The following is a 27,196-nucleotide window of genomic DNA, read 5'->3' on the forward strand; positions in this document are numbered from 1 at the left end:
CACAGGGGCGTCATCTATGTGAAATCTCACATAAGCTGAGATCACCTTCCCTGTGACATCTTCAGTAGCAGCCTGTGTTTTTTGTTTGTGTTTTTCCCCATCTCCTCCACCAGTCTGCTGGATTCTGTCAAGGTAATATGAAAGTAAGGGAGGGGTTCCTCCAATAAATGTAAAATATTTTATATCCTGCATGTCATCATGCAGCTGAAAAAGGCTGCTATAAAAAAAAAAGAATTGTGTGTGTGTGTGTGTGTAGTGCGGATAATTAATAGAATGTTAGTAGCAAAGAAGAGTCTCATATTTGTATTTTCAGTTATATAGTTTTCTCTTTGTTTTTTTTTATACATCTTATATTTGCAATTACAAATCACACACTGTGTATATTAAACTATGAAACAGAACAGAACGAATGACCCTTGGAACTCCTTTGCAGTAAAACCTTATCTGGTTCTATTTTTTCTTTAAAGTATAAGTGCCTCAGAAAAAAAAGCATTGTAGCTTACCCAAGTTGGGTCAAAGATCTCAGTGAAGCTCTGTGGCATAGAAAACAGCTGAAGTTACTTAATTATTCCTGTACTGGAAACGATGTGTGACTCTTGTCTGTACTACTAATGTTCTATTAGCTGTACTACACATACAATTCATTATATCATAAGTTTATTTTCACCTCAGATTCCCTTTAACAGGTGTACCCCATAATGATTATGCTCACTTGCTAGAGTGATGCCATAAGGCTCTAGCTCTATGCAGATATACAGCTATAGATGGGCAGTGTGTACGGCACATTGAAAGTGAGAACTCTGTGCCTGTCCACTGCTTGTCATTTAGAGATCTTTTGTGCTGGATCTTTAAATGAGCGGCAGGTGCTAGTGCCCTGCCCAGGTTTCTTCTAGCTTCTGTATAAGATTTTTACTCTCAGAACTATGCCTTCTGAAGTCAATAAACAGTTAATTTTTTTTAATTTTTTTTTTAAGTATTCTGTTTGTACTGGAAAGCAAACTGCCCTTATGCCATCATGTTTTTGTTGTTTATTTGGCACTGATACAGGTAATTGAAATAAAGCATCTGGTGGCATTTGCGCCACACACGTGTTCCAACATTTTTTTTACAGATTTGGCACTTGCAGTCTTTTAAAGGTCTCACAACGTGCCTAACTGCATGTGGTGGGCATTTACTGGTTGCCTTTGCTTTACCCTGGAGGAGCAACCTAAAGCTGCCACGTTAGGGACAAGTGTACGGCCACAAATTGCTTCATTGCATTATGGATGTGCTGCTCTGTGGCAGTGTTTTAAAATGGACTTTCTGTTGAGCTGGGCATATACCACATGTTGCATTCCCAACTTTGGTAGGATCAATATTTCCTGATTGAAACTGTCATGATATAACAATTATTTTACCACCTTGCAACATCAATGTGATCAAGTGTGTTGCCACCACTGCTAGTTTTGTACTGTTTGATGCAGTATAAAGCTTTGAGAGCCTCTGTCCTGTACTGTTGCCATTCCGTCGGTTGAACTGAAATTCAATAACTTTTTTTTTTTTTTTAATAGATTTTTATTAGATTCAATGTTTTTATTGAATCTGGAGTTCTGAAAGCAACTGAAGTGAGAAGGATATGTAGGCTGACCTATTTATTTCCTTTTAAACAATACCAGTTGCCTGGCAGCGCTGCTGGTTTATTTAGCTGCAGTAGTGTTTGAATAAAGCCAAAAACAAGCATGTAGCTAATCTTGACACATCCGACAATGTCAGAAATGCCTGATCTGCTGCATGCTTGTTCAGGGTCTATAGCTTAAAGTGGACCCAAAGTAAAAATACAAGATTTCAGAAATTAAATCTATTTTCTGAATTATAATAATAAATAGCAGCCTTTTTTCAGCTGCATGATGACAAATATAAAATATTTTACATTTATTGGAGAAACCCCTCCCTTCCTTTCTATTTGCCGGGACAGAATCCAGCAGACTGTTGGATTAAATGCTGTCCAGCAAAGGAGAAATTGCTAATGGGTGCCCCCTGTATAACCCTAGTTATGCAAAGAAGAGGGTGAAAAGCATGCACTGAAATGCTCATAGGCTTGAAGGAGTGTTTATTTATCTTTGTATGTGTCAGAGGGGTGCAACTAAATATTTTGAATTAAAAAAATGTTTGGTTTGGGTCCACTTTAAAGTATTGAAGTTACACTGAAGCAGAAAAAAACCTCATGATATAATGAATTGGTTGTGTAATACAGATAATAGAACATTAGTAGCAAAGAAAATAGTTTCATATTTTTATTTTAAGGTGTATTTTTTTTTTTTTATTATTATAACATTGCAGTTTCCACAATACACTTAGCATTTTAAAATGATTTTACAGAGCAGGCTATTGACAAACTTTTCTCTGCAGAACAAAACATAAACAAACAATAAGAGACGGTTGAGATAAGTGCCTCAAAAGACAGTGCTGCCAGCGACTTATAAAGTCTGAGCTCACAGAAGCTTTTTTGCATAGATAACTGAAGTTTCTTAACCCTTCCTGTACTAGAAACAATATGTGACTCATATCTATGCTACTAATGTTCTATTTCTTAGTTCTAAACATACAAATCATTATATCATAAGTTTATTTTCAGTTCAGATTACCCTTAAGGCCTCGTTCACATCTGCTGTGCTGAAAAACGTGTTAAAGAGCGTGGTAAAAAACGCATGCGCGTTTCTGTGCGTTGCGCTTCTCTAAAGCACGTTTTGCTTACTGTAGCAGCAGCAGTTGTCAATAAAACTTTGTTTTTGTACATAAATGTATTTTTTTTCTCCAATTAGGGGTAAAACACGCATGCGCTTCTATGCGCTAAAAAAAGCGCACCCATTCACTTGCATTGATGTGCGCTTTACAGCTCAGTGCACAGAAATGCATGCATAAATACATTTAGTTACATGGAAAAATCAATACGTTGCTGAACGCACAGGGCAGTGCGCTGTGGAAAGCGCACAGAAACGTCCCTGATGGGAACGAAGCCTAAAGGATAAGCAGGACAGCCGGGCAACTGGTATTGCTGAAAAGGATATAAATATGGCAGCCTCCATATCCCTCTTGCTTCAGGTGTCCTTTGAAATTATAAAGTCTTATCACTAGCTTAACCACTTTAGCCTAACTGGATGAAAATTTTCATCCAGTTAGGCTGCGCGCACTCCCGCGGCCCCCCCCCCCCCCCCGTGCGTGCCCCCGCTGCTGGCCGTTAGCCCACCGATCAGTGAAAGGGATTATAGATCCCTTTCGCTGATCGGACCCCCCCCCCCCCCCCCCCCCGGAGAAAAGCAGACAGCGTCTCTTCAGACGCTGCGGCTTTTCTGAGCTCTGGTCTCCTTTCTCCTGCCTGGGAGCGAGATCGATCGCTCCCAGGACTTTTTGGACTTTGGCCATCTTGTGGCCAAATAGCAAATTACACCAAAAACACACTGTGTTGAATAAATACATTTTAATACATTAAAAAAAAACCTGTTTACCTCCCACACCAAAAAATACCCACATACAAGTTTTAAATAAATAAATAAAAAAAAACAAAAAAAAAACCCAAATAGTTACCTAAGGGTCTGAACTTTTTAAATATGCATGTCAAAGGAGTATATCAATATGATTTATTAAATTATGGGCTTCTAAATGGTGATGGACGCAAATTGAAAAAATGCACCTTTATTTCCAAATTGAATATCGGCGCCATACATTGTGATAGGGACATAATTTAAATGGTGTAATAAGCGGGACAAATTGGTAAATAGGTTTTAATTATGGTAGCATGTATTAATTTCAAACTATAATGGCCAAAAGCTGAGGAGTGATTTTTTTTCCATTTCTTTCTTAATATTCCTGTTAAAATGGTTTTAAAATAAATTCTCAGCAAAATGTATCACCCACAGAAAGCCTAATTGGTGGCGAAAAAAACAAGATATAGATCCATTCATTGTGCCGAGTAGTAATAAAGTTATTAGCAAATGAATGGGAGGTGAAAGTTGCTCAGATGCAAAAAAATTTCAACCCTGTGGGCTGAAGTGGTTAAAAGTGAACCTGAAGATGCGAAGTGTCTCGGGTACCAAACTTACCTGGGTCTTCCCTAAACCCCCTTGAGGCTGTTCGTCCCTTGCTGTCTCTCCAGGTGGCTCATGTTCCCTGCTGGATGGCCAGAAAGCTTGACCGAGTAGTGCTTCATTGCGCATGCATGGCTTGGCCACTTGAGCAACCCTGTCACGCTCCTGTGGCTGGGAGTGTTCTGCGTGTGCGCAGACGCTCCAGGCCATGGGAGCGCAAAGGGTATGTGGCCACACATGCGTGACTCGGCCAAGCTATCAGGCCAAATTGCATGGGACAGGAGCCCTCTGGGGAGACAGCGAGGGACGAGTGGCCTCAAGGGGGCTTAAAGTGTACCAGAGATTAAAAGAAAAGGGGCCGTATGCAGTTCACTTTTTCACCTGAGTTTTCTCCTAGGTGATATTTTTAAACTTCTCAATACAATGCCTTTTAAGCCAACGGAACGCAAGAAAATACACAACATAATTTTTTATAGTACTATTTCACCTACTTTTTGGTACTTTTTTTGTTGAAAAGTGCCGAGAAGTTACTTTAAATCGGATATGAAAAGTTATCTCCTGGGGGAAAAGTCAGGTGAAAAAGTGAATTGCATATGGCCCAAGGTGTCCTCTGCCTTCTGTATCTTCCGTAAAGGCTCCTGGCATCTACGGCCAGTCGGCACATGTGCAGCTGCACGCTCTCCCTGTCTCGTCCCTATGGCCAAGAGAGTTCTGCCCAGGTGCAGAAAGATCCCGGCGACGGGAGTGGGCTGTGCATGCGCAGTAAGCACTGACTGGCCAGGATGCTGGGAGCCCTTACTGAGGATACAGAAGGCGGAGGTGGAGGATGGTGGCGTGGGAGCGATCGGGCTGGAGGAAACCCCCAGGTGTGTGTGTTTTTTTTTTTTTCTCCCCATCTCTGGGACACTTTAAGGAAGCCCCAGGTAAGTATGGTACCTTAGACGCTTTTCGTCTCAGGCACACTTTGTATTTTGCATTAACTGCCAGTGTATTTTCTCAAATTATTTTTTCATGCTTAGAGACTCTGAAGTCTCTAAAAAATATATTTTTTTTTATTACAAAATCCACTTTAACATAATAGTCCTACCTAAACTGCCGCATCCCTGCCACTCTAATCTAACTAAATCCCCCCCCCCCAAACTCCCCAGGGGACAATCCGGGCAGCGCTTCCGTGAGAGGCAGAGCGATGAGCCGCAGCTCTGCCTCTTAGTGCATCTGTCAGCCCGGATCGCTGCCTCTCCCCCTTCCCCGCTGTCCTCCTTCACTGAGAGGGGAGAGGCGGAGATCCGCCGCTGACAGACGTGTGTGAGGCAGGGCTGCAGCTCATAGCTCTGCCTCACAGGGAAGAGTAGAGGGCAGCAAAATCCACGACCAAGAAATTTGTGGATTTTGTGAGGGGGGGGGGGGGGAGGGGGAGTTTGGGGGGATTTAGATAGATTACAGCTGCTGGGATACGGCGGTTTAGTTAGGGCTAATATGTTAAAGAGGATTTTGTTATAAAAAAAAAAACCTGATTTTTTTTTTTTTTTTGAGACTTCAGTGTCTCTTTGAAGAACCACTATCTCGAAAAATTGTAAAATATATATTTGTACACATACAGCATAAGAAGTATAATTCACCCAGATTAAAATGCGCTATGAATTAGTTTTCTGTTAGGTTCCTGCCACAGATCTCAAAGGCTTTTGACTAGTCCATCTAGGGGGACTTACAGTGCATTTTTAATCTGAGAGAAAGGTAGTAGTTCTTATAAGTGTACACCTGTATGAATTAACTAACTCCCCCCCGCAATAGTGGTCCTTTTTGAAGCTCAATAGTAGCTGACTGTCAATCCATATAGATTTATAATCCTATTCTTGCTACACACCAGTGCTAATGTAATATTTTCAAAACTATCGCAAAAGAATCTAACATAAGTTATTCAGCCACTATAGAAATAATTGATCTTTAGCAAATTTATAGCTGATTTTTTTTTTTTTTTTTTTTTTTTAATAACCGACTTTTTATATATTTCCATGGCAGTCCGAGACCTGCGGTATTGATATTCCGGAGCTAGAATTTGAGCTGGGAATGGGTGCTTTAGGAGGAAAATTCACTACCCTGGAAGGCCTTTTGACTGACATCAAAGACTTGGTAAGAAAAATAATTTTAGTTGACTCCCTTGATTTGCAGTGTTAAAAGCTATAATAAAAGTTATCCTTCTTGAGGTTTGGAGGTTAAATAAGGGGAAAAATGTTTTACTCACTAATTTTCCTTGATTTCAGCGCACCTAACATTCGTATGAAATGCAGCAGAAGGTTAAAGGCCTTTACTACCCTTTGTTCTCATTTCCTTTCTGTCCCCACTTTGAGGGCTCGTTTCCACTATTGCGGTGCGGAATCGCCTGGATTCCACCGCTGATGAAATCGCATGCGGATGCGATTCCCCAAGCGTTTTTTGCCGTGAATTCGCATAGGTAAGGGTATATGCGATTTTAACCATGTCACTGCCTGTGTGAATTTACATTGGTACCTATGCGAATTTGCTGCAAAAAACGCATGGGGAATTGCATGCGATTCCCCTATTAAATACTTCGCATGCATTCCACTCGCAGGCGAATTCTGCGGCTCTTTTGTGCGTTTTTTTTCACCGCTGAAAAAAACGCACCTCAACAACGCTACAGTGGAAACGGGCCCATCCACTTGCATTACATGTGCGAATCCGCGATAGTGGAAACGAGCCCTCAGACAATGATGAGAATCTGTTTGACATTCCATCATTTGTTGGAAAATCACAAGGCCATCCCATGAAGATATTCTGTCTTCTCTCTCCTGCCTCCTACCAATGATTTAGCCCAGCTCTGAGTTATTTGCAACCCATTGAGCTTGTTCATCTGGGACGAACGCGGAAGATTAAAGAGGAGCTGTCAGCCATACTATCTCAGAAAAAAACACATATGTAGATAAATACTTGCTCTACTTACATAACAGATGTATTGCACAGATGTATCTATTGATTGGATCACTGTGCAATATACCTTTTTTATATTCATGTCATGCACATGTAGAGATATTTTTCATTCTTTAATGTGATTGGTACTATGTAGAGCGGTGAAATAACACTCGGCACTCAGGCCCAGTCCGTGCACTTGAGGGGCAGGCTCTGCACTTGCTTGATGTACTGTAAACACTTCCCCTTTCCCAAGACACTCAAATGGATGGCATATAGCTGGAACTCAGGGCGTGCACCGGTATCTAATTCTGTGAACAACAGTCTGGTAATATACATACATGAAGACAGACCGGGCACCAATCCCTTTTACGTTCTTTAATATAGCATCTTGCCAAAAGACATTGCAGTGGTACATTCACATCAATTCACATTGGATGGATCAAACCTGCATAGATGAGTGTCCAGGGGGTGCGGGATGCTGGTGACCAGGGAATAGTGGACGGCACTACAGCCGTTTCTCGCCCAACTGGCGCTTGCTCACGTGCTTGCGTCCTGTGTCCCGCACCCCCTGGACACTCATCTATGCAGGTTTGATCCATCCAATGTGAATTGATGTGAATGTACCACTGCAATGTCTTTTGGCAAGATGCTATATTAAAGAACGTAAAAGGGATTGGTGCCCGGTCTGTCTTCATGTATGTATATTCTTTAATGTGACTTATTTGATATTGTTACAGTTTGTGTTTTGTAATATAATGCTACACTATTGAGGTTTTCTGAGAACTCAAATATTTTAATATAAAATTTTGGTACACTAATATAGGTATACCCTGCTGTTTCACTGATGGTGATTTTAATTGTTTTTATGTAAAAATTGTTCCAAATAAAGATTGTTATATTTTGAGATTTTAATTGGTTTGGTGCTGTATATTGGGCGCTTTTTCTTCCTTTTTCTGATAATTTACTTCAGGCAATAACCTTAACATCCTAATGAAGTACCAGGTATTGAAATAATGCACTCAAAGACTAATAACAAACACCCAGGAATACAAAGTGCTGCTTTGTGGCTTTTCTTCAGTAGATATGCAGTTTGTGGTCCTCTAATCATCCAAATGAAATGTTCTACCATATAAATTTGTTTTTCCTCAGGTGGTTGAGAAGAACCCATTCACTCTTGGTGACAGCTCAGTATCCGAAACTAAGGAGAAACTGAAGGAATTTGGAAAGAAAATTGATCAGGTAACTTTACACTGAGTTTAGAATAATTCATATAGAATACACTAGGAAAGGAAGGATCTAACTTCTTTTTTTTTTTTAATCTTTTTCACCACAGGTTTACTTTAATTTTCCACACACTGTTTCTGCAATTTGGTAAATAGATTGCCCTGCAAGCTAATGGTAAATCTGAACTCCCAGGAGTGTTTAAGGGGCTGAAAGATCGAAAAGACTCCTTACTAATATGATATGAAAAACAGAAGTGAGCTCACTCCAACCTGAATAATTGCAAATAACTTCTGTTTTAAGAAGGCAAATGTTTATTCATGTCTTAGTAACCAGTCTTTTCGGTCTCTATTAACCATCTTACACACTCCTAGGAGTTCAGGTTAACCATGAGCTTGCTGGGAATCTATAACTCTTGAGTGTTTCAAGTCCTACCTCCATAGAGCCATATTAATCCATGCCATGCACTGATGAGGATCAACCAATCCGAAACAGTCTGTATGCATGCATGTTGGATTAGTTTAGTTTGGCTCTGTAATATCAATAAGATGATACCTCATTGCATTCCAGCAGTGCTGGAGGTGTGTTTAACTATCAGGGACAACGAGTGGATGGTTTGCATATACAGCAGTGATGCATCATCGGAGACATCTCAGGACTCACTCCATACTGAGTAATCACAAATACCTTCTGTTTCAAGAAGGCCAACTTCTGTTTGTTTAGATAAGTAATGACAGTTAAAAGAAAAAGAGCTGAAAGCTTACTTTTTTTCTTTTTTTATACACCATTTAAGCCTTTTAGGCTTTGGTGCTATGTCCAAAAGGCTGCTGCTGCGCGCTCCTGCAGAAGATCGCGCGCTTGTTCGCATGCTCCCATGTTGCCGCCCGTTAGCCCGGAGATCAATGAATGGGAACACAGTACCCATTCATTGATGTAAGTCCCCGTTAGAAAGATCGACAGCTTCTATGAGAAACCGCGATCTTTCCAAGTGTTACATCCTCTCTGCACTTCCTGTAAGCTTACTTGTTACGCTTGCAGGACCAAAAAATAAATAAAAATTCACTGTGGCCAAATAGTAAAACTAGTTACATACCGTATTTTTCGGACTATAAGACGCACTTTTTCTCCCCCAAAAGTTGGGGGTGAAAGTCAGTGCGTCTTATAGTCCGAATACTAAAATTTGGACTGGCACCTATGTGTCCTCCGTCCCCATGTGTATTCTACCTGGTGTCTGTCCCTCTGTGTCCTTGATCCCACTGTGTATCCTGTGTCCATTTCCTTTCTCCCGCAGTGTATGCTGTGTCCGTGTCTGCTGTGGTTTGCCCGCCGTCTGTGTCCTGCCTTCTTTGTGTCCGTGTCCTTTGTTCCTTGTCACACCATGTATGTAGTGTCCGTGGTGACCGCTGACCCGTGCCCTATGTCCCCGAGTGCAGACCCGCTTGTCCATACTTAGCTGCAGCACACCGTTCCGTTGAAGCGGAAGCAGCCATCTACCAATCAAGTGGAGAGGCGCTCCCTCAAACTGCCAATCACGGCTGCTCCTGCTCCCTTCATAATAGGACGCGATGGTCTCGCGGGCGGGAGCAGGGCTCCATTGTTGGGGCCAATCACTGCACTCTCTCAGTTGCAGGGATTGCAGTGATTGGCCCCAGTGATGTCGCTCTGCTCCCGCCCTCAATACCGAGAAGATGTGCTGCAGCTAAGTATGGACAAACTGGTCTGCACTCGGGGACATAGGGCATGGGACAGCGGTCAGCGGGCACCACGGCAGGACACAGACAGCGGGCAAAACACAGCAGACACATATGTAGGATACATAGCTGGATCGAGTACACAGAGATACAGACACCAGGTAGAATGCTGCATCTAAGTATGGAAAAGGGGTCTGAATCCGGGGACATAGGAAGGGGGGAAGAGGGCAGGAGACAAACAGTGGGCAATACACAGCAGACATGGACACAGGATACAGAGCCCAGATACACAGTGGGAGAAAGGACACAGGGACAGAATACACAGCAGGATGGACGACAGGGGGAGAGAATACACAGCAATAATGTATGGGATCATATGGGACAGAGGATACTGATATGGAGGAGATGGGGACACTGGACACAGGGATAGGGGACAAAGGAGGGCACAAGAGGTACTTGAAAGGTACAAGGAGGACATAATTGGGGGGAGGAAGGTCTATAAAACACCCCTGCACTATAGATGCACTAGGTTTAGGATATATTTTTTTTCCTGGCTTTTGCCCTCTAAACCTAGGTGCGTCTTATAGTCTGGAGCGTCTTATAGTCCGAAAAATACGTGGGTATTTTTGGGACAGTAGGAGGTAAACTGTTAATTTTTAATGTAAGTATATGTATATAATAAAATACCATAAAAAAAAAAAAACGTTACCGAAGGGTCTAATTTTTTTTTTTATATAATATGCATGTCAAGAGGGTATATTGCCATTTATTTATTTTTTTTTAATTATAAGCTTGTAAATAGTGATGGTTGCAAAAAAATGCACCATTATTTCCAAATAAAATATTGGGCCATACATTGTGATAGGGACATAATTTAAATAGTGTAATAACCGGAAAAATTGGCAAATAAAATATGTGGGTTTTAACGATGGTAGCATGTAGTATTTTAAAGGATACCAGAAGTGACATGAGATGGACATGTGCCTACCATACAAATAACTGTGCTGTGTTCGTTTTTTTTTTCTTCTCTGCCTAAAAGAGTCAAATATCAGGTATGTAAGTGGCTGACTCAGGAAGTGACTCTCACTGATAAGAAATTCCAACTATAAAACCCTTTTCCTAGCAGAAAATGGCTTCTGAAAGCAGGAAAGGGATAAAAAGGGTCAACAGTTTTTAGATTTTTAGCTCTATCATACTTCAATGAATGTGTCATTGAGCAAAAACAATAAAACAGTTAAAACTTAAAGTCAATTTAAACATAAAATAAAACTGCAGAATATCTTAAGTCATTTTTAGGAGAAGGAAGATGGATACAATCGGTTTATTTCATTAGTTTATTTTCGCTTATTTTCCTTTAAAGCTATAATGGCCAAAAACTGAGAAAAAAATGAATATTTTTCTTAATATTCCTGTTAAAATGCATTTAGAAAAAAAACATTCTTAGCAAAATGCACCACCCAAAGAAAGTCTAATTGGTGGCAGAAAAAACAAGCTATAGATCAATTAGTTGTGATAAGTAGTGATAAAGTTATTGGTGAGTGAATGGGAGGTGAAAATTGCTCTGATGCATAAGGTGAAAAACGACTAAAGGCTGAAGTGGTTAAGTTAGCCAATAAATGGTTATGTTCCTGATTCAAACCTTCTTGCTTTTTTTAAGGGCTAACACGGTTCAATGCTTTACGAATGACACAGTGTAGTATTATATGGTGTTCATGTGAGGTTGTACTTGCCAAACTTTAAAGGTGGCCACACACCATACAATTTTTTAAATATCTGTTCAATTTAAGAATTGCGATCAATTTTTCTGACTGATTGTAATATTTAAAAAATATGACCAATGCACTACACACGTCTGTTCAATTTTTCCCCAATTATGATAAAAATGATTGGAAACTCTGAGAAAATGGCTAGGGTGTGTACAGTGATGTGAAAAGCTATTTGCCCTCTTCCTGATTTCTTATTCTTTTGCGTGTTTGTCACACTTGGTTTCTGCTCATCAAAAACCGTTAACTATTAGTCAAAGATAACATAATTGAACACAAAATGCAGTTTTAAATTATGGTTTTTATTTAGTGAGAAAAAAAACTCAAAACCTACATGGCCCTGTGTGAAAAAGAAATTGCCCCCTGAACCTAATAACTGGTTGGGCCACCCTTAGCAGCAATAACTGCAATCAAGCGTTTGCGATAACTTCCAACGAGTCTCGTACAGTGCTCTGGAGGAATTTTGGCCCACTCATCTTTGCAGAATTGTTGTAATTCAGCTTTGAGTGTTTTCTAGCATGAACCGCCTTTTTAAGGTCATGCCACAACATCTCAATAGGATTCAGGTTAGGACTTTGACTAGGCCACTCCAAAGTCTTCATTTTGTTTTTCTTCAGCCATTCAGAGGTGGATTTGCTGGTGTCTTTTGGGTCATTGTCCTGCTGCAGCACCCAAGATCACTTCAGCTTGAGTTGACGAACAGATGGCCGGACATTCTCCTTCAGGATTTTTTGGTAGACAGTAGAATTCATGGTTCCATCTATCACAGCAAGCCTTCCAGGTCCTGAAGCAGCAAAACAACCCCAGACCATCACACTACCACCACCATATTTTACTGTTGGTATGATGTTCTTTTGCTGAAATGCTGTGTTACTTCTACGCCAGATGTAACGGGACACGCACCTTCTAAAAAGTTCAACTTTTGTCTCGTCGGTCCACAAGGCATTTTCCCAAAAGTCTTGGCAATCATTGAGATGTTTTTTAGCAAAATTGAGACGAGCGTTAATGTTGTTTTTGCTTAAAAGTGGTTTGCGCCTTGGATATCTGCCATGCAGGCCGTTTTTTCCCTGTCTCTTTCTTATGGTGGAGTCGTGAACACGGACCTTAAGTGAGGCCTGCAGTTCTTTAGATGTTGTCCTGGGGTCTTTTGTGGCCTCTCGGATGAGTTTTCTCTGCGCTCTTGGGGTAATTTTTGGTCGGCCGGCCACTCCTGGAAAGGTTTATCACTGTTCCATGTTTTTGCCATTTGTGGATAATGGCTCTCACTGTGGTTCGCTAGAGTCCCAAAGCTTTAGAAATGGCTTTATAACCTTTACCAGGCAGATAGATCTCAATTACTTTTGTTCTCATTTGTTCCTGAATTTCTTTGGACCTTGGCATGATGTCTAGCTTTTGAGGTGCTTTTGGTCTACTTCTGTGTCAGATAGCTCCCATTTAAGTGATTTCTTGATTGAAACAGGTGTGGCAGTAATCAGGCCTGGGGGTGACTACAGAAATTGAACTCAGGTGTGATAAACCACAGTTAGTTTTTTTTTTTTTTTTTTTTTTTTTTTTTTTTACAATACAATAACATTTGTAAAGCGCTTTTCTCCCATAGGACTCAAAGCGCATAGCTGTGTCTCAGATTAATACAGGGTTTCAGGCTGGGTTGTGTTACAGAGGAGATAGTCAGATGTTAATGAATGCCAGACTGAAAAGGTAGGTTTTCAGTTTAGACTTAAATGCTTCCAGGGATGGGGCTGTCCTGATTGGGTGTGGCAGGGAGTTCCAAAGTGTAGGGGCAGCATGACAAAAGGCTCTGTCTCCAAAGGTTTTGAGGTGGACTCTGGGGGTGACCAAGGTGTTACGTCCTTTTGATCTAAGATTGTGGGGGGTGTGATGTAGTTGCAACAAGTCCTTCAGGTATCCAGGGCCCAGATTGTGCAAGGATTTGAATGTCAGTAAGCCAATCTTAAACAGAATTCTCCATTTTATCGGTAGCCAGTGGAGTGAGCTCAGGGTTGGTGTTATGTGGCAATGGCGGGGTTGGCTCGTTAACAGCCTTGCGGCGGTATTCTGTACTAATTGCAGGCGGCGTAAGTCTTTCTTATGTAGGCCTGTGTAGAGGACGTTGCAGTAGTCTAACCTTGATGTGACGAAGGCATGAACTAGGGTTGGAAGATCCTCTGAAGGAATTAGGTGTTTAATCCTTGCGATATTCCTTAGGTGAAAGAAGGAATGTTTCACAACAGCTGAGATTTGATTCCTGAAGCTTAATTTCCCATCAATCAGTACTCCCAGGCTGCGCACACAGTCTGAGTTGTTCAGGTCTGAGCTCCCTATCCTTAGCGGTGTTGGTTGAGACTGGAGCTGCTTTGCTGTTGAGCCCTGGCCCTCGATAACAAGAACCTCAGTTTTGTCAGCATTAAGTTTTAGCCAATTATTATTCATCCACTCCTGAAGCTCAGCTAAGCATGCGTTTATTTGTGGAGTAGGGTCTGTGACATCAGGTTTGAATGACAAATATAGCTGGGTGTCATCAGCATAGCAATGATATGTCAGGCCATGTTTTTGTATGATTTCTCCAAGTGGCAGCATGTATATGGTGAACAGTAAAGGGGATAATATTGCGCCCTGAGGTACACCGTATTTTAGTGGTACAGAGTTGGAGAGGAAGGGCCCTAAGGCTACCCTTTGTGTTCTGCCAGCCAGGAAGGAGTTGAACCACCGGAGAACAATGCCATCTATGCCACAGTACTCTTGTAGCCTGTTGAGTAAGATTTCATGATCGACTGTGTCAAAAGCCGCTGAGAGGTCGAGCAAAATCAGGATGGAACATTGACCCTTGTCTCTTGCAATGAGCAGATCATTGCAAATCTGGGTGAGGGCTGTTTCACAGCTGTGATATTTCCTGAAACCAGATTGAAGAGGGTCAAGGATGTTGTTTCTGGAGAGCCTGGCTTCAAGTTGGAGGTAGACAGCCTTTTCAATAACTTTTCCCAGAAAGGGGAGGTTTGAGACAGGTCTGTAGCTGTTTAGAGCATCTGGGTCTAAGGATGGTTTCTTGAGTAGAGGCCTGACGATTGCTTCTTTCAGAGTAGAGGGAAACCACCCTTCTTGTAAGGAGCCGTTGACTATTTTGTGGAATGCCGGTGTAAATAGTTCAGGGCATTTCAACATGAACTTAGTGGGGCCAGGGTCCAGATCGCAGGTAGTCTGGCGAAGGTTTGAGAGGATATCCAAGATGTCTTTTCCAGTGATTACCTTAAAATCAGACCATGGTGGTAGGCTATTTTTGCACCTGTTATATGGCTCTGCATGGGTTTCTGGGGCTGTGAATTGAATGGCAGATCGTATGGAGGAGACTTTGTCTGAGAAATAGTGGGCAAATTTCTCGCACAGTTCCTGTGAAGGTCTGATGCTGGATTTCCTGCAAGATGGATTGCAGAGACTGTCAACCGTGCGGAAGAGTTGGGCAGGTCTGTTGGCTGCATTTGCAATTTCGTGAGACAGGAATAAGGACTTCTTTTTGTTAATCGTTTGATATTTTTCCAGGTGAGCAATTAGGGAAAGTTTGTCATCAGGAGACTGATGTTTGCGCCACCTTCGTTCCAGTCTGCGTCCCTGTTTCTTTAGTTCCTTTATAGAGTTGTCAAACCAGCGAGCGTGATGTAATGGTGCGGAACGTTTAATCTTTAAGGGAGCTATGGCGTCAAAAGCGGCTGAGACATCGTGGTTATATTTAAGGACCATGGATTCAAGGCCTAAGTTGTGATCTGTCAGTCCACCTAGATTGAGGCTGTTCTGAAGGTGTTGGGGTGTCAAACCTTTCAAGGAACGATATTTTATTAGTTCTTTCACTTGGTGTTTTGTAGCCGGTGCTGTAAAGGAGAAGTGGACAGTGTGGTGGTCTGACCAAACTACTGGATCAATTTCCACATTGGATATTAGGAGTTCTGAATGGAAAATGAGGTCCAAAGTGGGGGGGGCAATCACTTTTTCACACAGGGCCATGTAGATTTGGAGTTTTTTTTTTTTTTTTCTCACTAAATAATAAAAAACATCATTTAAAACTGCATTTTGTGTTCAATTATGTTATCTTTGACTAATAGTTAACGGTTTTTGATGAGCAGAAACATTTAAGTGTGACAAACATGCAAAAAAAATAAGAAATCAGGAAAGGGGCAAATAGTTTTTCACATCACTGTATATTAATAAATTGACAATCTAACACACACCATACAATCTTTAGAAAGATTGAAGAAAAATATCTGGCATTCCGGATCGATAAAAATCGAAGAAAACTGGAAATCTGATCGGATTTTTCAGTCGAATGAAAAAGCTTCCAATTTTTTTCCGGGAGATCCGATCGTTTTTATCAAATTGCCGTAAAATCGGATCAACCTTTTTTGACCCAAGGACCGCTTGAGCATCAGGCAATTTTTCCAAGGACCGGGTGGATGCGGAGAATGGGGGTGTTATTGCGTGGGGGGGGGAGGGTGCGGGCTTATTTTACAGGCAGTCATTACATAAAGAAGTCCTGGGAACACCAGCCCTACCTAACCACTATCTGCATTGCCCTCAGCACTTTGGAAAAGTACATTTGGTGCGACAGGTGGGGTGGAGGGGGGGTTCCCTCCACCTCACAGCCCCTTTACCCTCCTCCCCACACTCAGTTCACCCATTCCTCCTCTCTACACCCACTTCACACTTCCCTCCTCCCCACACTCACTTTTACCCTTCCATTCTTCTTCCCACACTAAGCTTCTTCCCACACTAAGCTTCCAGCATCAGCTGCTCACCTCCTTCCAGACTGAACTCTGTGGCTGGCAAGAGACCAGAGTGTCCCAGTCATCCTCACTGCTGCCACCTGGTGTCCGTACTAACAGAAAGCATGATGCATTACAAATAACAGACACTAGGTGGCAGCAGTAACAATGGCTGCAGACTGCTCTTCTGTATAGCTTCCGGCAAACTTCAGTGACCTTTCTCTCTGCACTGTGATGAGTCATGACAGACTGCACGGCCCAGCTGAGAGCAGCCTATGGCCCACCAGTGGGCCGCGGCCCAGGGGTTGGGGACAAGTTGTGAAAATATCACCTAGGAGAAAACCTAGATGAAAAAGTGAATTGCATATGTCCCCTGGCCTTTAACAGTTAAAGGCCAGGGGACATATGCAATTGACTTTTTCACCTATGTTTTCTCCTAGGTGATATTTTCACAACTTGTAAATTGCCTTTTACACCACCAGCAAGCAAACCAATACTAAACATAATTTTGACAGTACTTTTTCGCCTACTTTTTGGTACTTTTTCGATTGCAAAGTGCGAAAAAGTAATTCAAATTGAAGATGTAAAATTATCTCCTAGGAGAAAACTCGGGATAAAGTGAATTGCGTATGGGCTCAGGTTTCTTATCTTTGGAGTGAGAATATTTCTCATGAATGTATACAAAACATATGCATGGTCACTTATTGAGATTTAGGTTTTTGATATGAGTATGACTAATATTTTGGGATTATAGTTTTGTACAGCATTCTCGTGCCATGCTGTTGTACAACTTGTGGTTTTGCAGTCCCTTTCATTTTGATCTATTAAACTTCGGTCAGGATTTCCACTCATGCCATTTGAATGGAGAGTAGTTGTCTAGGTATGATTTTAAGCTAAAGCAAAATGTGTAAATTAATGTTTCACTTGCTGTCTGTGAAATATAAATCTGTGTACACTGTTTGTAGATCTTGGAAGGAAAGATGAAAGTTCACCTAATTCTGGATGATCCAGCTGGAAATAGCTATCTGCAGGTAAACTCGCAGAACACTATCCCATCTATGTATCTAAGTTAACCGATGAAAAACTCTCAGGGAAATATCACACTTGGGCCTGTGGAAAAACACCTGTGGTTCTCCAGACACTTTTTTTTTTCCCCATATATACTTACTCTGGGCTTCCTCCAGCCCTATAAGCACATCAGAGTTCCTTGCCCTTCGTTCAGCTGCAATCATCCCCGGTAACTGGCAGCCGGGGTCTGCGCGAGAGGTCTGCACATGCGCAGGAGACCCTGACTGACCAGTTACAGAGACTCTGGTTGCGTCTTACATTGGACATGTGATACAATAGCATGCTATGCATTACAGTGTTCTCCCCAGGCTCTTTTAGCCGGGTGCTCCACCCGGCTAGATTTGGTGACCACCCGGCTGACATCTGCTCACCTCCTCGCCCTCCTCCTATGCTGTAAGCAGAGTTGCCCTGCATTTTCATCTCGCCCCACCCAGCTACTTTTTCATGCCACCCTGCTACTATTTCATGCCACCCAGCTGGAAAAAATTCTGGGGAGAGCACTGTATTACATGTCCAGGATACCCCCCCCCCCCCCCCCGCCATTCCATTCGCACTGAATGATTAATTTTACATGATTCTTTGTGTATACTCGCACTCCCTCCCCCTTTCTCCTTCTCCCCCTATCTCCAGTGGCATACCCAGGGCATTTGACACCCGGTGCTGGGTATTAAAAGGCACCCCCCTCGCCATAAAAAAAAAAGCGACTGGCATGCTAAATGCAACATGGCGGGCAATGCCAGGTGTAGGCTCCCTCCCCTAAAGTTGGCCTCAATATAGGTAGCTAACAAAAAATGGGTGTGATTATAACCTGCGGCGCTAAGCGGGCGTGGCCATGACCGGATGAGGGTGGAGCTAACTAATTTAAAGTGAACCCGGGATGAGAGTGATATGGAGGCTGCCATATGTATTTCCTTTTAAACAATAGGCAGCCCAGCTGATCTATTTAGCTGCAGTAGAACTGAATTTACACCAGAAACAAGCATGCAGCTAATCTTGTCAGTTCTGACAATATTGTCAGAAACCACTGACCTGCTGCATGCTTGTTCAGGGTCTATGGTTGAAAGAATTAGAGGCAAAGGACCAGCACGGCAGCCAGGCAACTGGTTTTGCTTAAAAGGAGATAAATATGGCAGCCTCAATATTATTCTCACCTCGGGACAGTGGGCCCAAGTTTTGGTGACCCTTTCCCCAGAAAATTCACATAATTGTGCAGGTTTTCTCAAGAAAAAACACGTAATGTGAGCAGATTTGTCCAAAAAACACGTGCAATCGTGTCGGCAGCTTTGCCCAGAAAATACGTTCAATCGTGTCGGCAGCTTTGCCCAGAAAATATGTTCAATCATGTTGGCAGCTTTGCCCAGAAAATACGTGCAATCATGTCGGCAGCTTTGCCCAGAAAATACATGCAATCGTGGAAGATTTGACCAGAAAATACATGCAATCATGTGGCCAACCTGGCCAGAAACCACTTCAATCATGAAGCAGACCTGGCCTGGACAGTTGATACAGAATAGCTAGTATAGTTGCCCCCAGTTTAGGTAATATAGTTGCCCCCAGTGTAGGTAATATAGTTGCCCCCAGAGTAGGTAATATAGTTACATAGTTACATAGTTACTTTGGTTGAAAAAAGACATACGTCCATCTAGTTCAACCAGTACAAAGTACAACTCCAGCCTGCTCCCTCACATATCCCTGTTGATCCAGAGGAAGGCGAAAAAACCCTTACAAGGTAAAAATTCCTTCCCGACTCCAGATGGCAATCAGATAAAATCCCTGGAACATCATTGGCATTACCTAGTAATTGTAGCCATGGATGTCATTCAACGCAAGGAAAGCATCTAAGCCCCCTTTAAATGCAGGTATAGAGTTTGCCATAACGACTTCCTGTGGCAATGCATTCCACATCTTAATCACTCTTACTGTAAAGAACCCTTTCCTAAATAAATGGCTAAAACGTTTTTCCTCCATGCGCAGATCATGTCCTCTAGTCCTTTGAGAAGGCCTAGGGACAAAAAGCTCATCCGCCAAGCTATTATATTGCCCTCTGATGTATTTATACATGTTAATTAGATCTCCTCTAAGGCGTCTTTTCTCTAGACTAAATAAACCCAGTTTATCTAACCTTTCTTGGTAAGTGAGACCTTCCATCCCACGTATCAATTTTGTTGCTCGTCTCTGCACCTGCTCTAGAACTGCAATATCTTTTTTGTAATGTGGTGCCCAGAACTGAATTCCATATTCCAGATGTGGCCTTACTAGAGAGTTAAACAGGGGCAATATTATGCTAGCATCTCGAGTTTTTATTTCCCTTTTAATGCATCCCAAAATTTTGTTAGCTTTAGCTACCAAATATAGTTGCCCCCAGAGTAGCTAGTATAGTTGCCCCCAGTGTAGGTAGTATAGTTGCCCCCAGAGTAGGTAGTATAGTTGCCCCCAGAGTAGGTAGTATAGTTGCCCCCAGAGTAGGTAGTATAGTTGCCCCCAGAGTAGGTAGTATAGTTGCCCCCAGAGTAGGTAGTATAGTTGCCCCCAGAGTAGGTAGTATAGTTGCCCCCAGAGTAGGTAGTATAGTTGCCCCCAGAGTAGGTAGTATAGTTGCCCCCAGAGTAGGTAGTATAGTTGCCCCCAGAGTAGGTAATATAGTTGCCCCCAGAGTAGGTAATATAGTTGCCCCCAGAGTAGGTAGTATAGTTGCCCCCAGAGTAGGTAGTATAGTTGCCCCCAGAGTAGGTAGTATAGTTGCCCCCAGAGTAGGTAGTATAGTTGCCCCCAGAGTAGGTAGTATAGTTGCCCCCAGAGTAGGTAGTATAGTTGCCCCCAGAGTAGGTAGTATAGTTGCCCCCAGAGTAGGTAGTAAAGTTGCCCCCAGAATAGCTAGTAAAGTTGCCCCCCGGTATGGGGGAAGCTTGGAAGGAGGGGTGGTGGGGAAAGCGGCGGGGAGGGGGGCCGGACTCCCCACCTCCCTCACCTAGGTCCCCTCCTTCTGGCGCTTCCCCCTTCTAATTAGCAGCAGCGGGCGGAGAGGACTTACCTGCTCCTGGCGATGGCACACAGCGTCATCCTCACGTGACGCTGCTCTCCGACTTCTCTGTCACTCACTGCGCTTCCGCCAATCAGGAAGCACAGTGAGCGGTGGAGGAGGCGGAGACCAGCGTCACGTGACGATGACGCTGTGCGCCATCGCCTGGAACGCAGGAAGGAGGTAAGTCCTCTCCGCCTGCTCCTGCCTGGCCGCTGCTACTAATTAGGAGGGGGAAGCGCCAGAAGGAGGGGACCCAGGTGAGGGCTTTCCCTGCCACCCCTCCTTTCCGTGTTGCGTCCCCCCTCCTGTCCAGCACAGGCCTCTGTGGGAGGCCTTGATGACACCCCCTGGGGCGCCTGACACCCGGTGCGGGGCGCCCCATGCCGCCCTATTGTAGGAACGCCACTGCCTATCTGTCTTGCATACACACACTCAGTTGCTGCTGTGTAGCTACGAAGCCAATTAATCAAGCTTAAAGAGAACCCGAGGTGGGTTTTAAAAATCCTAATTGCACACAGAGGCTGGATCTGCATAGAATGCCCAGCCTCTGTTGCTATATTGTTCTCCCCCAGACCCCCCCCCCCCCCCTGCGCTCTGCTATCCCCCATAAATCAAACCGCCGTGTTAGCGACACACAGCGTGTCGATAGCAGGCTGTTTACATGGCCACTGTCAATCTCTGCCACTCCCCTGCCTCCTCTGTCACCGCTCCCTGTCTGTGTCCCTTCTCTCCAATCAGCTGGGAGGGAAGGGACACAGGCGGGGAGCGGCGATATGGAGGAGGTGGGGGAGCGGCGAGAGGGACAGTGGCCATGTAAACAGCCGGCTATGGACACGTTGCGTGTCGCTAACACGGCAGTTTGATTTATGGGGGATAGCAGAGCGCAGGGGGGGTCTGGGGGGAGATAGTATAGCAACAGAGGCTGGCATTATATATGCAGACCCAGTCTCTGTGTGTAATTAGGATTTTTAAAACCCACCTTGGTTTCTCTTTAACTGACATTTTGGATAAATGCGAAGGAACATAAATTGAGTGCCGGAGGAGGATGCATCAAACTAGTAATCTGGTACAGAGGCGCAGAGCTGAAGAGCACTTGCTACTGGATATGTGCACAGAGCAGTCTCAAATACCTCTTTATGCATCGCAAAAGTCACTAGGCATGTGTATATGATCCCACACAAATGTATGCATAGAAACACACATCTACACATGCCCAGTACAAATTCCAGGAGGGGAACTACAACAATAGAAATGAGCTTGGAAATTGACTTTGCATGACATTGTAAGCCCAGTGGCTGCTAGTTATCTGATGGTTACTCTGTTTCTGACAAGCTAAATTTATGCAAAAAAGGAAAAATTGAGCTTTGAAGGTATACAAATATTGATTTAAGCAACATAATGCAATGATGGGGTAAAGTTCTTCCTTGTTGACAGCCTTGTTGTTTTCTGTTTCCTTCTGTTACAGAATGTGTATGCGCCAGAGCAGGATCCAGAATTGACAGTGGAGAAATACGAACGATCATTTGAGCAGAATGAGGACTTGGGAATCAATGATATGAAAACAGAAGGATATGAAGCAACAGAAAAGAAAGACCACTGCTAGATGTGCTCAATAGATTCCAGTCTTCAAAAAAAAAAAAGTGTCTGAGATTTTTAATTTACAATTATAACTTCTAAAGCTTTGTAAAGCAGTGGCACATGAAGTAAATACATAATGACTTCTTACCTAGCACACTGAAATCCTTGAGGCCAAGTAATGCTGGGACTACACAATGCGTTTCTGCTGCTCGATTCTCCACGGTTTTCTTATCTTTTGCCATTCACGTCTATCAGAAATTAAGTGGCAAAGCGATCGAACGTGAGATCAGACATGTCAGAAATGATCTATCGAACCCATCGATCTGCTGCAGAAACACATTGTGGTTTCCCAGATACCTATCTGGGAAAAATGCAGAGATCTGGAGTTCTCTGCTGATCTCTGCATTTTCTCCAGGTGTCAGGAGTGCTCAATGTACGGTATACTACTGCTCAATACTACTTGAAAATAAACATTGTACCAGTTTTAGGTCAGCACACATCATGCACTTGTGTGCCATGGCTTTATAAAACAATAGGATGTGACAAATGTCCTTAAACTGTTTCATTACAACTCAAACTCCTATGTCTCTCTGAAGACCTGTGACACGAACAGGCTTGTGTACACTCCTTGTACAAGTTACCGTTCTCCTCACTCCTCCCCCCCCCCCCCCCCTTGTCATCCACTCATAACGCTGGGAACTTTATCAGGACCTCACTTTTATCCTTCCTAACTAATAAAAAAGGCAAAATTAGTAAGTGGCAGGAACCTGAGGCAATTTCTTTCTTTAAAGCCCAATCTACACGATATGATTCTTTGTGCGATTCGATTACGATTCTATTTACGATCCGATTAAATCCGACATGTCCGATCGGGATTCGATTTGCCATTGCAAAACAATGGCAAATCGAATTGAATCCTGATTGGAACATGTCGTATTTAATCGGACCGTAATTAGAATCCTAATCGCATCGATCGATCGTATCGTGTAGACGGGGCTTTAGGCAATGTAATTTAACAATACCTTCATTAGAGCTTTTATATCTAATGAGATTGAATTGTTACCTTTATTGCTCCCCACCTTATTCCTTGTCCCTCTGATGGATATTATTGAGGCTTGTAAATTCTTTGCAAATAAAGCCTGTTATTTTGAAGGACCACTTATCCAAGTTATGTCAGCATAGATAGTTTTGCACATTACTTATTTAAAGGGTGCAACATCTGCCTTGCCAACTGATTTTATTTAGCTACACGTTTCATTGTGTGGCAATGCTGCAGTTACTAGCAGCTCTTAAAATATACATTTAATTTGCCATATTACTGGGGGACAAAAATTCAGATGAGTTTGTGAAACTAAATACACATTAATATTTATCTTTTCTCCTGCTTCTTGCCGGCCATTGGACAGGCACATTATTTTAGTTAGTGGTATAAAAAGATGCAAAAAGTAAATTTGTTGGTGTCCACATGCAACAGGCTGGAGTATACTGGGGAGTCTGACTTTTTGTTGGATTGTTGAGAAAATATAAAACTATTTTATAATCTTTTCATACTTTGTTTTGTGTGTTTCTTTGTTTGCTACAGTCTAAAAATGTAATGCAACTGTAAAATAAGTTTGGTTTAAGTTACACGTTGTTGACCTTAGTAGTATTCCCAAAGAATTGGGGTTGTTTAAATTCTGAAGGACCAGCAATGGTTAGACACTTTGACAGATCACATTTATTTATTTTAATTATTTTTGAAAATTAGAGTAACAAATTGAAAAGTTACAGTTCTCTGAAATTTGAATATTTTTTATTTAGAAATGCCATATATACTTTTGACAAGCAGAGTGATTATGCACATATGGGGATGTATACGTTTTTCTTTTAAATATATACCTGCTCTGTGCCAATATATACATTAATAACTCATCTGTACTATGTTAGGCTTGCAACAAAAGGGCACTTAGCCGTCCAAAATGGTTATTGTGCCAGATATACAATACAGGGATGTCGTATGCATTGTTTTTTTTTAAATAAAGAGTGAAAAAAAAAGTCTGTGTGCATTATATAATTTTTTTTTTCACCAGTGTGCGTTAACTTGATAATTGTGCTCATATAAATGGGCCTGAAGCGGTCTGGAGAAAAGTTAGATACTCTCCTACGTCGAGGGAAGGCTCTGGATCCCATAGAGTCTTCCTGGTCTTCTCTCCGTGCCCACATTCCACCACTGTCCCCCTTTGAAATTATTCAAACAGCAGGTTGAATACTTATTTGGCACCACTTGGGCAGCATTCCATAGATGAGGGGATGTGCTGCAGTTATGGATATGCCAGTCTTCAGAAGCATTCGGACGAGAGTGCTTCCAAGGAGTCCCAAAGACGCGTAATTTCAACAGTGGTGGAATGAAGAGTCGTAGAGAGGTCCAGAAAGACGTTATGGAATCCAGAGTCTTTCCTCTGTAGGCTAGTATCTAATCTGAAGTGTTTCCTTGCTTCAGGTTTGCTTGAAGAGTCCTTGTGAGACACCTGTAGACATGCTTGACTGAACTCTGCTGATAATCTTCACGTGTATGAGGCTTTAGATATACTGCTTAGATTAGAATATCATAGCATTCTTCTTCAGCTGCTGAAGAGATCATATAACATTTTTCAGCTTATTGGGAAATCAGTTCTACCTGTTGCAAGTTTGTCTGGATCAGGGATTGGCTTTTGAGTACTGAAGTACTCAAATTCGGAATTCTAATAAAGATTAATTACTGCACCTGTGACTGGGAGAGGGGGGGTTATGGTTTAACTTACCCAGATGTCCGTGGATCCTATGCGTGTCACCGCTGTAATATGCAATCTATGGGATGCGTTCCACCACTCACTACTCCACGCCCTCGGTAGTAAGTGTTGGAATGCGTCCCATAGGTTGCATATTACAGCGGTGACACATATAGGATCCACGGACTTCTGGGTAAGTTAAACACCCCACCCACCCCATTCACAGGTGCAGTAATTTAATCTCTATTAGAATTCCGAATTTGAGTACTTCAGTACTCAAAAGCCGATCCCTGGTCTGGATGAAAAATTATATGCAAATAATTTTGAGTTGATGCAGAATATGCAAATCTTGTTTGCAGCTTGAAAATGAACCAATTAAATTCCATCTTGGCAGGATTTTTATTGGTCCATCTTCAAGCGACATACAAAATTACATTAATCCTGCATCCTCTCACAATTTATCTTGTTGACTATTCCTACGTGTAACCTTACCTGTGGAGAATCCATAAGGCTACCTTTGGGGACATGTTGCTGAGTTGCGTCAAACAATATCATTGCATTGCTAACAAGATGCAAATATATTTTAACGCGCGATGCAACTTTTACTCTCCGTTGCGGTCTTGAAGGATGTGCAATGCCCTACTGTGAATTTAGTCTAAGGCTAAGTTCACAGTGGGGAGTTGCAGTGCAATGTAACGGCTACAACTTGAAGCAGAAAATCGCACTGTAATTGTAAGTATGTGAAGTTCAGCGTGCACCCAGTGCAATGTGATCCAATGGATTCTGGTATTCCAACACAATGCATGCATGAACAGTGGCAGTGAAACATACGTTTCATTGACTATGCTTCACAGTATGCGATGCAACTTTTTTTTATAATGTGTGATGTGACTTTTACCCTCCATTGCGTTTGTTGCATATTTATTATATTATATTTAGACTCTGTAACAAAATGTTCAGCCTTATTTCTTCTATCCTATACGTTCCTATACCTGTTCTAATGTGGTCTCTTACTGCAGCCTTTCCTAGTTGCACAGTGGCTGTTTTATCTCTTATATAATCTAATCTTTCATTTGACGGCTTTGTCAGATTTAGGCAGGAATGTGCTGCTCTGCTTGTGATAGGTAGAAGCTATACACACCCTCTCCACAACCCCTGCTGGCTCTCTATGAGTCAAAGACTGAGCTTCTCTCAGCCTATCACATGCAGGTTAACAGCCATGTTTGTTTGTAAACACTGCCTAAAACTGGCAATTACAAGCCAGGATTGCAGTAGGGAGTGGCAGAAACAGCACAGAGTGGGGGGGGGGGGGCAGGAGAACATAATGAATAGAATGGTATGCTTTTTATTGTAAGAATTTTAGAGTACAGATTCTCTTTAAACTGAGAGGGATATGGCTGTTTCCTTTTAAACAATACCAGTTGCTTGTCAGTCCTGCCAATGCGTACATTTGAAATCGGCGCCGGTAGACTTGGGCGCAGGATACAGCGGTATATAGCTGAACCTGCTTCTGCACAAGTCCGGGCCGATTTAATTACTATTCCCCCTCCAGGCTGACATGGATAGTGGGGGAATGAAATAATTCGGCTTCCAGCGATTGCTGGAGGCTGAATTATGTTTTTAAGCAACTTCGGCTCCGTCTTCTGACGGAGCTGACGTTACTCACTGAGCGCTTCAATAGGAATGATTCCTATTGAAGTCTATGGAGGCGCCGGCTGTGCCCAAATCTAGCAGCGCTGAAAAGCACTGCTCCGCTGCCAATATCTTTGCTGCAGTAATGGCTAAAACACACACCTGAAACAAGCATGCAGCTAATCCTGTCTGACGTCAGAGCACCTGATCTGCATGCTTGTTCAGGGGCTGTGGCTAAACATATTAGAGGTAGAGGATCAGCAGGACTGCCAGGCAACTGGTATTATTTTAAAAGGAAAAATCCATATCCTTCTCCGTTTAGGTTCCCTTTAGTGTTCCCCAACCCTGTCCTCAAGGCCCACCAACACTGCATGTTTGTATAAAGCTCTGCTGAGACACTAATTACTCCACCTGTGATTGTGTGTGGTTTCCTGCAAAACATGTACTGTTGGTGGGCCTTGAGGGTTGGGAAACACTGCTTTAGAGGGAATGCAACGGAGCTCCCACTGAAAACCTAGCCGTTGCATGCTGCATCCACATACTGACTTGGGGCTGGAACCCACTAGGAGTGATTTCTAATCGCTAGTGATTTGAAAAAGCTCTTGCAATTTTATAAAAATCCCCCATAGCATTGCATTAACATCGCTCAAGTGGGATCATACCCATAGCATTACATTTAGCAAGAGCTTTCAAATCACAAAGCGCTCAGAAAATCGCTCCTAGTGGGTTTCTGG

At 42.6% G+C, this 27,196-nt stretch overlaps 1 protein-coding gene across 1 annotated transcript in view; it reads left to right on the top strand.

Annotated features, from left to right (window-relative positions):
- Positions 1-23,629, top strand: part of ZPR1 (ZPR1 zinc finger) — a 46,739-nt gene extending 23,110 nt beyond the window's left edge. Inside the window, exons 11-14 of the mRNA XM_068240923.1 lie at positions 6,084-6,194; positions 8,142-8,231; positions 17,381-17,446; positions 21,971-23,629. Of these exons, the coding sequence (XP_068097024.1) occupies positions 6,084-6,194; positions 8,142-8,231; positions 17,381-17,446; positions 21,971-22,108 (405 nt within the window). The 3' untranslated portion in view covers positions 22,109-23,629. The remainder of the gene's footprint in view (positions 1-6,083; positions 6,195-8,141; positions 8,232-17,380; positions 17,447-21,970) is intronic.
- The last annotated feature ends 3,567 nt before the right edge of the window (positions 23,630-27,196 follow it).

Source organism: Hyperolius riggenbachi, chromosome 6 (genome assembly GCF_040937935.1).
Source record: "Hyperolius riggenbachi isolate aHypRig1 chromosome 6, aHypRig1.pri, whole genome shotgun sequence".
NCBI lineage: Eukaryota > Metazoa > Chordata > Amphibia > Anura > Hyperoliidae > Hyperolius > Hyperolius riggenbachi.